This window comes from Poecile atricapillus, chromosome 1 (genome assembly GCF_030490865.1).
Source record: "Poecile atricapillus isolate bPoeAtr1 chromosome 1, bPoeAtr1.hap1, whole genome shotgun sequence".
NCBI classification, from domain to species: Eukaryota; Metazoa; Chordata; class Aves; order Passeriformes; family Paridae; genus Poecile; species Poecile atricapillus.
In genome coordinates this window covers 140367730-140382592 of record NC_081249.1, presented here as the reverse complement: position 1 = coordinate 140382592, position 14863 = coordinate 140367730, and the positions used below count along the sequence as shown (strand labels likewise).

At 46.3% G+C, this 14863-nt stretch overlaps 1 protein-coding gene across 1 annotated transcript in view; it reads right to left on the bottom strand.

Annotated features, from left to right (window-relative positions):
* HSD17B12 (hydroxysteroid 17-beta dehydrogenase 12) overlaps positions 1-11277 on the bottom strand; it is an 82973-nt gene extending 71696 nt beyond the window's left edge. The window contains 2 exon segments of the mRNA XM_058855741.1: positions 10846-11019; positions 11022-11277. Of these exon segments, the coding sequence (XP_058711724.1) occupies positions 10846-11019; positions 11022-11277 (430 nt within the window).
* Between the last annotated feature and the right edge of the window lie 3586 nt (positions 11278-14863).

Here is a 14863-nt window from a genome sequence, read left to right as displayed (position 1 = left end):
TCCTGCTGAAAATGGCCATTGTGGCTAGACAAAGTAGCTTGCATCTAAGGAACTAAGACTCCGTAAGGAAGAGAAGGAAAAAAAATGCTTTTTAAGAACACGATCACTGCTCCAAGATTTAGGAATAACAGCAAACTTCAGATGGCAGAAAATCCACAGCTAGTAAGAATATGTGTATACAGTACCACACAGGGCATTGTAAGTTTTAATCGGCATCCCTTACTTACATGCATCCCCATAGTAGTAATTCCCCCCAAAGTAAAGCTTTAAAATGAATATATAAACCAACTTCTACAGTAAGGGCAACTTTAAAACAATATGCATTTATAAAAAAATATATATTGTTACTCAAATCTGCTTCTTCACTTAGTAAATAATTCGTGCTGAAAGTCAGTTTGAGGAGACTAATTCTAGGTTAGTGCACAAGAAACAGTTTCAATCCAAAGCTTACTAACAGTGACTGAAACAAGCTAGTCTATGCTGGAACATTACACATTTTTCTGAACAAATGCATTATTTTCATATGTTGCCAAGGCAATGTTTTACATCAGAAACTCTACACTTTGATTTAACCACAACCAGCAACAGCAACTAACTGACAAAGCCAGCTGGGATGAGATACTACCAAAATTCTGCATAGCTGGCAGATTGAAAATCCACCTTTTTCATTTTACTAAAATTTCTTGGCTTACAAAGACTTTCAGATTAACAGATTCCCAACCCATCATTTCCAAACACTTTAAAACATCAAGAATTTGGTTACCAGATTAAGAGTTTGAAACATAGCCAAGCACAACCACAGTCTGTCCCCAAGGACAAGGTCACAGAAACAACAATACCATAAACTATTGTAGAAAGAATGACAAACAGGTTTATTTCTTAAAATTAATAAAAACTTAGCTATCAAACCAATACAACACCATTATCCTAGTCTTTGAAAAGGAAAGGAACTAGTTAAAACCTGTTAGGAGGAACTAAAATCATACTCTGCAACACATAAACAATCCTCTCAAACACACAAGAGGTATGTGCCACCCATCTTGACCCACAAAAGAACCAAGTAAAACAAAACTTTGGAACAGTCCATCAAGATGGGACCAAGCAATAGAACTGACAACAGGCTCCTCCTGCAATTTCAGGCTCAGTTTCAGCCAGCTTAGCTGCAGGACATCACCCAACCATCCATGCCTATCTGCTTCCTCAGCATCTGATTGCCAACTGCTTTTCAGGCAGTTCAGGAAGCTGACCCAGTTGACTGCAGCTGGTCTTCCTTGCAGAGTTAGAGGTCAGCCACACAAGCAGACCTCACCAACACCACCACCAAACACTGACTGAGGCAATGTAACAAGCGGCGAGAGCTCCCAGCCAGCAGCAGAGCAGCTGCAATTCTTTTGGCAGCAGTCTGGTCTTGGAGCAACTCAAGCTGACCACTGGGCTCAACTGTATCTTCAACATACACTTCCATAATACTACCAAATTTCCCTTTTGTTGCACCAGCACTGGAATTCATATGACCAAAGCAGTCTATGGAGCACAAATAGCCCCAAGGGACTAATTTTCTGCAGGGCACACTCCTTAACCAGATCACCACACAAAAAGACCAGCCTCAGTGCCAGAGTAAGGAGGAAAACAGCAAGATAAGAACCCTCCATCCACTTTCTCTCTCCACACCAAACTTTTACATCAGAAAGCCATGATGTAAAAATACACTCACTCTTGTGACCAAAGGCATCTCATTTATAAACTGACACCATCAGCAAACCGATTCCGGTGCAAAGAAACATGAACAAGGCTCTGGAGGTTAGAGTGAACACTAAAGGTGAAGAGCCAGTCCACCAAATGGAGTGTTCTAGATCAAAATCTAGGAACAAACACAAAGCTGAGGAGCCCCAAAAGTCTTGCCATAGATCTGGGTCTACCAGGACAAAAAGACTTAAGGAAAGAGTTTGTATCAGGACAGGTAACTTGCCTGGAAGCACACCTGTAAGTTGAGAGGCAAACACATCCCTATCTGCCATGCCATGTAAACACTGGGTTGGACACGCAGGACAACTGAGGGCAGGAACAAACAGCAAACATCCTTACTCTGATGCCTTGTTCAACTACAGACAGAGTGGCAGCTTCTTCCAGCAGTGCAGTGATCCTTTACTGCCCTATCCTTGCTGCTTTTCCCTCCTGTTAGAGATCTGACTCGTGAGCCATACTGAATCCACACTCTGGGGACGGAGGTCTCTTTGGCTGATGAGATTAAGACAGCAGGAATACTGGGTATGTACACCTTTTTGAAGAAAAAAAATATTTATGCAAAATAATAGAGAGTAACAAGTTTATAGATTAATCACCTTTGCTGGCAGGATAAGAATCTTGGGGAAGGGAGCAAAGGGGCAGAAGCCTATGGGAAACAGGTCTTCCAGAGACTTCAGAACAATGGAAGAGTTTTGGAAAAACAAATCAGCCAGTCACAGATGAGGAATGTGAAAGCTGAACAAGGATCCAGTGGTGAAGTAGAATGTAGGGGAGAGCAGAATGCAAGCATAAGCAAGTGTTGGTTGGGTAGCAGCAGCTGCAGAAATAGAAATAGTTCTCTGCCTTCTGCTTTCTGTATCTATATGTAACCTCACACACATCCACAAACCTCTCTATCTAAAAGCAGGGACTAGATACCTTGTAAGGAGACCAGACTCTTTAGTCTGTGCACAACAGTTTTGTCCCATCAGCAACAAAAACCTTTGTCCCATTGAGCTTATCACCTCCCATTCCTCTTCTCTCACTACAGCTTTTCTCCCTTTCTGCTTCTGTGGTTGCCTTCTAACATACCCAAAATCTTTTGGAAAAATTGTAGTGATTAACAGTCCTAGAGCTGAGCTCCTCAAGTCTGCTCTTCTTTGTCTAGTTAAGTACAGAGCTCCTCAAGAAGTGGAGACAGAGCTGTCCCTCTGGCACGACTGATGTAATACACCCTTCAAGAACATGTGGCTCACAATTGCTTAAGAGGACAAAATAGAAGGGAGGTGTAAAAAAAAGCAAACATGCAACCAAAACCAAACCTGTACAGCCAACTAGACAGCAAGTACTGCACGTACACAGACCATGCCTGAACCTGAGCCACCCAGCTGTCTCCCACCACTGACAAGTAACTGATTCATGAGAGAAACCCAAGAGAACCCTCAGGAGAGAAAGAAGCAGGGAGGGTAACAAAAATTGGAAAAGAAGTAGAAGAAACAATGGGACAGGCACTACTTTCTCTGAGGCTCAGCTTCTGGACATCTCCACTCCAGTTCTAAGAACTGCTAAACAAGAGGTTTCTTTCAAAACCTACAACCAAACCCCAGGCTTTTAGGTGTCACCATCTGCTGCTGAGGGCAATGGAGTGAATTAGAAGCTCAGTAGGAAATTTTGCATATAGCTCTCTTCCCATGTGAGCTGGAGACGCTTATTTTGTGGAACAGGATTTCAGCACTGCTAATGACTCACCCAGTGGGTGATGGCGCACTGCTCTAGACTTTAATTCCAGGAATCTGGGAACTTGCAAAGATTTGAAAAACAATATGTTATTTTAAAGTTAAATCAGGAGTCGAAAAAGAGCAGATTTAAAGTAGAATTCTTTTGTGCAATTAAATGTACTACAGGAGAAGAAAGTTGAATTGCCCTAATTCTAGCATTTCCAGATATTAATGTACTCAACAAGAAAAATCTTTTGCTTTTCTCTAAGAACCAGGTTTTCTAAAACTTATCAGTAAGTGAGCACCAGAAGTCATCTGAAGCTAGAAGCAGCAACTTAGATAAGTGATGAAACCATGCAAGCAAAACAAATGGGTGCTTTACTTACTAGTGTTTATCCCACATTTGTGTTCATATACAGGCCTAAAGAACCACATTTGGCATTTCTATTAGAATAGTCAGGAAAGATACTTTCTTACTGTTATCCCTTCCATAGCAGAGATGGTCATCATCACCCTACGGATTAGGAATTAATATATTCACAAGACCAAGAACAACGTGTTTCACCCACCTACCAAAAAATAATTCCTAGGTGGAGAACTACTGCAGCTTTTCCAAAGGACACTCTTAGCTCTGCCCTCAGACCCTCAGGTCAAGCCTCCTGACAGCTTAATTGTTCCTTATACAGGAGTGTATTTACCCAGCTGGCACTAACACAGCACAATTCCAGCTGGGACTTCCTTGCTGAGGATACTTGTACGCTCACCACTTCTATGCAATGCCTTTCCTTGCCATCACCAGGGCATCCCACAGGTCCCAAAGTGAGGGAAGCACACTGGACAAAAGAGCAAACCAAAGAAACTGGAGGAAGATATCACTCTAGATTACATCCTTGTATAAATTCTCTAGTTTTAAGTAACCAGTTTCCATTACAAGTATTCCTACCTTAAAACACACATAAGACTGGGAGAATGAATGAGCTAGCTTGAATCACAGCTATTCATCTCCAGGCTAATAAATTGTTAAGCATTTCCCTGTCATGCTGTTTATCAGAGATGGGTATTCTTTTCACCTTAATGCAAACATCTGTCCTCCACTCATCATTAGCTGGTTTTTGGGTTTTTTTGCAGATGGAGAAACCATACTACAGCATCTAACCCTCCTCCATATACATCTCTCTGCTCCTGCAGCTAAACATGGCAAAGTCTGCTCATACTCTGAATCGAACTGCAGAGCTGTAGATTACGAGGCTTGGTTGATGCTGAGGCTGGTGGTACCCACACACACACATTTAGTGTGCTGGCATGAGCCAGAAGGGGAAGGCTGAGGTCCATCAGTAAGGACACAGCAGAACCAGGACTCAGGACCTCTGGACTCTGAGCAGTCACTCTCCCTCTACTCTTCTGACCAGAGTGCAAAAAGAAGCACCTAATGCAGTGTGTGCAATCCTACTAAGTAGAGGTTTTAAACAGTCAGTAACATGTGCAAATGAAAACACCTGAAAGAGGTAAGCAAGCATCAGAAAGAGAGAAAAATTATAGAAAACAGCAGAGTATGGTTCATTACTTTATACTGTCTAGGAAGCAGGACTGATTTTAGGGTATGTTAATAGCAGTAGCCTATTTAAAAAATATTAAAGAGCCTTCCTGACTCACCAAGAGCTGCAAGGTCTCTCAAGGAGTTACAGCCCCCTTGAACACCACACAGCATGAGCTACCAAGTCTAGAGAAACAGGTCAGAGATCCCACTTCTCTGGACTGCTCTAGAAGAACATCATTTGCTTAGTCCAACAAAGCTGAAGGGATACACTGACAGAAGTCTCCTAAATTACAAGCTATGAAAGCAGACAGGTAAATTTTAACTAGAGAAAATTTAGGATGGATACCTGGAAGTATTACATGGCAAATAGGTAAAGAAAAAGCCATACAGGCTGGAGCACAGTACTCCAGGAAAGTACAGATGGGACATTTGCATCAGAATGCTCTCTGAGCCACTCTTCAGTGCAGTAACCCCTCAGAAGCAGTTTGCAAATAGCCATACGAGAAAACAAAATATGCTCTGAGTTCAGTCTACACATTTCACTTGAGCTGTCACAATTGAACTTGGTGTCTAAACAAGTTAGTTTTCAAGCAAGCTGGCATATTTTCACACATTCTTAACATTACTTTTCAAGTTAACAAGTGCCATGCTTTATTTCATACAAGGATAGCGTCCAGAATTGAGAACAAGGCCAGAAAACCTTCACCATGGATCTGAAGTGCTGAAGTTGATAAATCCCTAATAAGTGATTCAGCTAAAGAATAAGAGATAATCAGAAGCTCCCTCCAAAGCTCTGCACACACCAGCCAAGCACAGTGCACAGGGAAAATGGGGAGTTGGGCAGAGCTCACATCCTGCAGGGAAAGTAATACTCAGAGAGGCTGAAACTCTCTTCCCCTCCATCTCCCTACTAACTACACCCTCATCACACATTGCTCCAGGGTGGCTGTTAAATCTGCAACAGTGACTTGTGACATGGTTTGTCAACTATTTGTCACTGCACATTGTGAAACACCTGCAAAGCAAGACTGCACTTTCTTGTGCAATCGGGACTGAAACTTGCTTGCAGAAGACTAAGAAGCTTTAAGGTAACAACTATTTCACTCAGTGCTAAGGAGTTTGAAAAACGACACTGATTGCAAAAGCTGCTCAAAGTCATCAACAAGTTAGCACCTGATAGCACTGAAGTGAATGTCCTCTGTATGGAGTTCTTATATTGCAACTAAAATATTTTATCATCTGACTTATTTCATTAAGGATACCCCAAGAACTTTATAAGGATCAGGGTCTGTTTCATAAGGCACCATTTCTAGGGACCACAGAAAGCACCAGTTTACAGATGGAATCTAACTCAAACCATTTACAAGCACAAAATCCAGCTAGTCCTCTTCTTAGATTTCTTCATCTTGACATAAGCATCACATCTTATTAATTGAATAATATTATCATCAATAAAGTCTAATTTATAGAGCTTGTTATTATCTCAACTTACTAGTCAACAAGAGTTTGAGAATTACCCCTGTATTCTTAGTCTTTAAAAGACCTGACTGTACAGACACAAAGAAGTATCTACTCCACTACTCATGTACCCAGTTACATACATTTTTCATGCCTCCCTCAGTGGCCCTAGTGCACAAGTTGCTATTTTTAGATGCTGAACTATGCATGGCCCTTGTTAAGCAAAAGAAGCCAACAAGAAAGTAGAGAAGGTCACCCAGCTTTGCTGCTGTTCTAAGAAGTTTTTGTTAAATTTTGTTAAATATTTACACAGGAAAAAAATGGTTTAAGACTGAATAAGGGTCTTACAGAAAGTCAGAGGCAGTTGAGAGCACCATCCTGATTAACGACCTCCTATAAATTCTTTTTTAAGAAACCTAGAGCAAATTGCCCACATTTAGTTAATTTTGTATGTTAAGGAATAAACTCCAAGAAGCTTAAGGCAAGCTCATTTCACAAATGTTTGTTGGCCCACATGCAACTGTACAGCGTATTCACCACATGAGAAAGCATCACCACTATCAGACATCTTGTAACCACTAAATGTACAATTATTCAACCATGACTCTATCAAAGGCTCTGGGGGAAGAAGTGGATGTTTTTCTAAACTACAGTGAGGCTTGAAAAAAAGCAAGACTTTTCTTCAAGTGTCATATGGCCAATCGCACAATCAAAACAAACTTCATTTCCAGTTAACACATTGTTTCAGCTACAGAAAATTGGGGAGGGGGGGAAAAAACATCACATTAATCATCAAAATATTTGCCATGTTGAGACAGGGAAAAAAGAAACAAAAGGTTTAAGTATCCACACAACCAAGTACTGACACAACCAAGATGTTAGATGCTTTAGAGCACCAGATCAATCCAACTTGCATTGACAGTGTCTTTTGAATATACAAAGTTGATTATCTGCATATACTGAATTGGCCTGATTAAACAGCTGACCCTGCTCCAAACAGGAAGTTGGACTACAAGCCTCCTAAGGTCCCTCCCAGTCTAAACTACCATAGGATTTTGAACTTATTTTGCCAAGTTACTGAAGGGAAGGAGCAGAAAAACGATTCCATGTTCTCCTGAAAAAGCAGCGGCTTCCTAAAATAGGAGACACGGCAACTCTCCAAATGGGAGCTATAACAGCAGCAGACAGTTCCCTGCTCCAGACACTCCATACTCCAGAATACACCCAATTTTCAATGGCAGAGAAGCAAGGTGGCTGCCTGCCACTACCATCAACTGGAGAAGAATAGGACTCTCATCCAACCTAAGGAAATACCACTATGGATCACAACAATCATCACTACCAACACATCTGTCTGCCTAGAGTAAGGCAGGGGAACAGCCACATCTTTGCTGTATTCTTGGTGAATTCAGAACGACTCCTTGGCACTCTGGTCCTGGTGAGCCTATACTTTATTTAGCTACTTTGTTTTTCAATCACAGGAGCTGCTACTATCTTCTTCCACCAACTTGTGAAGCACACTGAAGGTAGAACATTCAACCCAGGAGTTTTCACTGTATAGTCTCTCAAGATGCACCCATCTCACATTGAGACATCCACCCAACTTCCATACTGTACTTCACTGTACAGTACCCAAAAATCAAGCCAGATCCAAGTTATACGGAGAGAAAACCAGAAAAGCTGCCTACAGACCTTCATACATAATAGTGACCATAGAAAAACTAACTTTTTGTCAAAAGAAGTGCTACCTCAAGTAGTACAAACCTAATTTTCCCCCAGTACATTACCAGCTCGTGTAGTTGTTCCTCCTCCTTCTCACATCCTCTCCTTCTAAATGCCAGTAAATTAGACCAAGCAAAGACAGAAGCAGTCAAAAAAGTACCTCTGAGAAAAAAAGGAAAGAATTTGCAACTCAATTTCAGACATGCAGAAGAGTTAAAGGTTAGTAAGAAGTCCTTCCAAAAGGACTTGTGTTTTAGGGTTTTTATGAAGTTGCTCTCCAGTTGTGCACTAAAAAGAATACACTGACCCAGTAACTACAGCAGCCAATTAGCATCAAAACCACTTGTTTTTTTAAATATCAGAAAAAATGGAAATGCACTGCCCAGAGCATTTGGAGAGCCTGCCCAGCCATAATGTACTTCAGGGGAAAGCACCCCAGCGCTTATTCAGACTAAGACAACCTCTCCTCTTTTCAGCTGGAGACTACAGCAGCCGTCCCAATAAAGCAGCATCTCACCTGCATCAGCTGCACACGCAACAGCTAACTCATGATGGCCACATGTCTTGCCTGACATCACCACCCTCATTTCTCCATTCTCCTTGACACTGCAGCAATACTCCCACTTTAGAGCAGAGCAATAAACACAGAATTTAGCTGTGCTGCCAGTGCTCCTCTTCTTCCTCGCCTTGAAGACCACAATCTTGACAGAGATAAAACAACTTTTGAGAGCAGCCATTGTCCACATACCGTGGCCCACTGCTGACCACGCTTGTACAGAACAGTGATAGAGGACATTTGCACTGCAGTTCTCTGGATGCTAGAAGATGTGACTGTGGGAAGATCTGCTGTTCACAGTTTGTGGTTCCAGCTGATAAGCTGGCATTTGGCTCAAGCACTGCAAACTTCCATGTTTGAAACAATGCAAAACAAACTCAAGTGGCCACCAAGACTTCTGTGATGCACCACAAGTCAGCAGGCAACTGATATTGCAGTAATATATGCAAAACAAATATTAGAAAATCAAAGGTTTGGGTGTCCTGTGCCAGCCACATCTTTAACAGGTATAACATTTCTCTAGCTGAAAGGAAGACCCGGGCCTTAGTTATTTGTAAGTAAAGCTGTAACTTATCCAAGGCACAGCTGCTGCACTTTGAGCCTGTGCACACAGGACTCATGACATGCTCTGGCATTATGCATGCTGCAAGTAGCACTGCTGGTTTACTGGTATCTCACACAAGCAGACATTCAACTACCCAGACATATGTTCACATATGTTCTGTGCTGTCCGAAGCAGAGGTTGTGGGGGAGCACAGTCATAAGCCCAGCAATCAAACAGCTTGTTGCAGGGCTGCTCTGCCTACAGGTCTGACACCTGGAAGCAGCCGCAGCAGCTGAGCACTTGACGTCCTCCTACTCCCCTTGAGGGAAGGAAGTACCTTTTGCAGCCTTTTAAACTGCCATCTCAAACTCACACCTCTTACATGCTACAATTATTTTTGTGGCCCACCTTATTAATTCCCAATCAGGCACAGGACTTGCCCTTTACAATGATTTTTCCAATAATGGATTTGAAAATTCCCTTGGCCTGATCTGTTACACCAGCAAAGAAACCGTTTCTATCGCCTCATCATTATTTAAAGGCCACAGTGGCAGTGGCAGACTCAGACGGAAGACACTGTCTTTCCCCGGCGTGGCTTCTATGACCAGGAATCAAAGTACTGAAAAAAGTTAGAGCAGCGTAGCGCTGAAAACACCCTGGTAACAGTCTCTGCTGTACTTCCACAGCACTCCTGTATTTCGGGGATGCCAGCTAAATGCTGCCGCCGCCCCTCCCTGCCACCGGTACTGTCACCCCCTCCACAGGGAGGGCCACTTGTGCTTCAGTCCCTTCCTGAACGCATTCCGGGACCGAGGAGGGCCGAGCTCCCGCAGCAGACGGGGCCGGCACAAGTTTCGCGCCGCTCCACCGTTCGCCCGCCGCTCTCGGCAGGGCGCCTCCCTCACCCTCCAGCACAGCTCTGCTCCCGGGCCACCTGCGGCCGCCGCCGCTCGCCCGCGGGACAGCGCCGCTACTGCCGGTGCCGGGCGGGGGCCGCGCGGTCCCCGGCTCCCGCTGCGCCGGGAGCGGCCGCTCCTCCGGGGGCGGCGGGGACGGGGCGGGCCTGACGTCAGCGATGAGGTGCGAGGCCGGCGCGGAGGGGGCGGCGCGCACCGACCGGCCGCGCTGGGAACTGCGGAGCGGCCCCGGCTGCGCGGCCCCGGAGCCGCGCTGCAAGCCCGGCCGGCCCGGAGACACCAAGTTCAAACACGCCGTACTCGCCCGCCCGCCCGCCCACAAGTCCCGACACTCGGCGCTTCATCCAGGACCGACCCGACCGGCGCGCTCTGACCCCGCGCGTTTCGTAGGGAGCCTGAGAACGGCTCCCGGCTCGGCGGGGGCCCACCCGGCAGAGCAGTGGAACCCGCCGGCCCCTCAGCCGCTGCCTCAGGCCGGCCCGTCCCGGACCCGGCTTCCGCCCCACGGGTACTCTGCCAGACTGCCCCGGTCCCCCCGAGGGCCGGTCCTCGCCGCCCGCGTCCCCTCCCCGCCAGGCCGAGGCCGCTCCCCCGCGAGGTCCCTGCCCCGGTCCGGAGGGGGCAGCGTAGAAAAAGCCGCGGCGGGGGCGGCCGGGACGCGCACTCACCTGCCCAGGCGCCCAGCGCCGGCCCCACGGCGGCCGCGCCGCTACCCAACACCCAGACGCGGAGCCCGGTCAGCAGGCGGTACGAGGCCAGCACCGCCGCGTAGAGAGCGCCCAGCGCGCCCACCCAGTAGAAGAGGCCGGCGGCCGGGAGCGCGGCGGGAGCCACCATGCTGCGGAGGCTGCCGCGGCCGGACTGAGCCCTCCCGGCCACCGCCGCCCCGCAGCCGTCACGGCGCCCGCCCCCGCCCCGCCGCGATTGGCGGAGGGGCCGCTCAGCCACCGGGTAACCCGGCAACGCGGCCGGGCCCGCCCGCCCTGGGGCCGCCCGGCCCCGCCGCGCCGGCAAGGGGGGGCAGGCAGCGAGCGGCCACACGCCCCCGTACTACTTGCGGCCTGCGCCCCACGTGGTCGGCACCGCTCTCTTGTCGCCATTGGCCGGCGAGCATGGCAGTCATCCGGCCGCAGCACCTCGATTGGTCCCACCACCCAGGAACCGCGCAGGATTGGTGGAAGACGGGACCTCTGCTCCCGCCCCCACTGACGTCATATGAGCCCATTCATAAAATGCTCAGGCTCCGCCTCGCACTCGAATATGTCCCTCGGCTCCCCTCCCCCAGCCCCGCACTGCGCTCGCCCACGGAGCCGCGCCACGGTCACCACAGCACGGCCCGGCCCGGCACGGGCCCGCAGGGACCCCTGGGCACAGGCAACCCGCCCCGGGGAAAGTCCATCCCGGGCAAAGCGCGGCTGGGCACTACAGCCCAGCTGCCGCTGCACCCCACGCACCGCGGGGTTGGCAGCGCTGTCCCGTCTGACCGGCCTCGATCTTGTCTTCCTCGAAAAGATCCAGGGTTAAAGGAGGCTTCCTGAAATATTTCCCCTGAGATGACCACTTGTTGTGCCATGCCTGGACTTGCCGTGCCCCGTCGCCCTTCAGCTGCCCGTTTGACACGACCTCTCTCCCAAAGCCCCACACAGGACGGGTTAGGAACTCCTGGATTTGGGAGGAGTGTAGGAGAGAAATGTCACACACACCCCGCCGGTGGATCTTTCCGTGGTGGTGAAGGGCACAAAGCTGCCTTCTGTCCCGCCTCCAGCCACTTGCTAGGGTTTGCCATCAGTACCTCGCTTACGTGCCTTGGTTTTTCCCTCCCTCCCAGGAGGGAGCCTGGGGCGGAGAGGAGGTGGGACAGTGTAGGCTGTGGGAGGCTGAAGCCCTGAAGTAGCTCACGGTTGAGATGTATTGCCTCAACAGGCTGAAACGGCAGGAGTGGCTGAGAAATATGGAAGACCAGTGGCAATCTGATGTAAGGTGTGGGTCAATTAAAATGTCAGAGAAGACCAGTTGAGGTATAGGAGATTGATGTTTTTAAAAGGAGCCTCTTGCAACTTTCAGTGTCAATTTTTTCTGTACACAAGCCTTTCATACCGCTTATTTGACAATTACCTTAGTTCAAGCAGTAAGAAACCTTCTCTAGATGAGGTTTTTTGGAGATCCACATCCATCTGAGTAATTAAGAACAAGTAGCATAGGGGGTAGTCTTAATGATGTTGCCTTTCCTTTCTTTCTTGGAGTGGCAAATAGGTCATACCCAAATCCAGCCACTACTGCTGAGGATCTCCAAGCTGTACAAGCTGCCAGGCTGCAGCCATGTTCCCCTCGTCCACTCCTTTGCATTACTTGCCACACACCATGTTGATGGCAGAGGCAGCCTCCAGGAGCCTAATCTGCCAAATCCTGGCATGCCTCAGGCCTGGCTTCCCTTTGCAGATCCACTCCTACAGACCGCCCATTGTAGACTCAGCGGATTTACAAATGTTCTGCAATTTCTCTTTCTTCATCCCATTCCACATTTACTAAGATCTGTCTGCTTCAGAGTTTGGGAAGAGCTCATGTAAGGTGCCACCTTAATTGTAACAGGTAAACAGTACCCTGCATGTTGCACCTTGAGTGCAACCTGACCATGGTGCCATGTGAATGCATTTACAAGCACTACAGCCACCTCAAAGCTCTCATTTAGAAACGGGACACACTTGTATGACATCAACTACCTGATGCAAAGAACTGTGCATCCTGAGACACCTGAGGTTGTACTTTATCACCTTTCATCTGTGCTAAGGGAAACAAGACCAAAGAAAAGAAATGAAAATCTGCTGTGATAGGTTTATCCCTTTTATTTATTAGTTTAATAAAAATAAATGTTTGGTACATTTCCTGTTATTAAATATATATACATGAAATAGCTTTTCACTCAAAAATACATAATTAATAGAAATCAAAGTCTTCTGTTCATAATCTACTTGTGGAAAACAAATTCATAGTAGGATTCAAATTAAATTGGATTCAACAACACACTGTCTGCACTGATGTTATTTAAAGGCATGAAACTATCATACTCTTTGCAATGAAAAATTAGTCAAGTCAGTGTTTTATTGGCTGACCTATAGGTTTACAGTTGATTTTTAGAAATTAATCTTAATCATAAGCATTGATATCAGACCTAATAAGACAGAACATGTCACAGGATTTCATCCTATTCCACAACAGGAAGCATCCATCCTTCCATCCCCACAGTGAATTAGTTCACCTATTTTTTTTTTCTTTTGTCAATCACTCATGAGAGGTGACACTGCAGAGGATCCAGCTCTCACCAAGCTTTCTTCTGCATTTTTCCCAAGAGAGCCCACCTATTGCTTACTGAACACCTCTTTTAGAGCAGGGTGATATTCTAGGGCTAACTCCTTCAGTCATTTCACAAGGAAAATCCTCTTAGGTCTCACCAAGTGTGTAGTTGTTATAACACCCTCCAAAGACAGGACTTGGATTACAAAAAAATGCAAAATGCTGGGATAATTTTCCTCTTGTTCCATACCAGCCTTTCCTTAATTTGTAAACCTATTTTAATCTGCATAGAGAATCTTGGTATTTTTGCATAAACACTTGCGTGTTGGAAAGAAAATATACTGTTAGAGCAAAAGAAAAGAACAGAGGTAATCAGAGGGAGGTTGAGTGCCAGTCCTCGTTGGGATCAATAGTGAAATTGTTAGATAGAACATGTGCTTTCTGTGGTCATATCACACTATTTTCTTCTAGTAGCTGTCAAGGCAGTTCTCATCTGTTCAGATTATGCAGAATAAATTACACACTGCTGATCCTCACTCTTTTGTCTTCCAGAGGACAGGTGGATATGGCACAAACATCTGGAAAGAGAAAAGGTAGAAAAGATCTACTACAAATCAAAAATAACATAAGAGCTGAAGCAAAGGATGGAAGGTAACAGTGGTCAACAGAATCACCAAGTGTTGAGAACAGAAGTGGACTGGGCAGCTGGACAGTACACATAGAAGATGGAGGAAAGGAAATTAACATTGGGCAACCTGCTGAAGGGAGCAGGACATTCTGGACATTCATGTAAGCTGCACTGCAGTTACCAAGGGGATGTTGCCAATTACAAATGGGTCAGAAATAGGGAACTATGTAGGTGCTACAAAAGATTTGTTGGTCTCTGTCAGAGTCTACCCATCTTTTATTATAACATCTCCTGCCCACTGCAGTGCAGCTGTGCTGCTCCTGAGACCCCTTGTCTGAACAATCTTCTTGTTGCAGGTCAGGAGAGAACCTGCCTTGCTGTTCTCTCAGGGGGACTGATAAACCCCTTGACACAGAAGCATAGACACAGCAAGGAAGTTTTCTATTTTTTTTTGTATTAAAAAAATCATACTGGTTATTCAAAAGCGTTGCTATTTTTTATGCTACCCTGCTTGCAGAGAAGGGCAGTCCTCTGAGAGGCTTACAGTCTACATTTAGAAGATGAGTCACAGGCAGGGAAAGGGACTCACTGGAAGGGAAAGAATTATACAAAGGTCAGATGAGGGGGTTTGCATCTCTTGCTTATGGGCATCACACATTTCTGAGCAACAGGCCTATTCCCCTTTCCAGGGTTAATCCCAGTATTCTCATGGGCTTTGCAGGTCTGTTCCCATTTGCCATAAACTGCTGCAAATCCCAAAGGAGCAC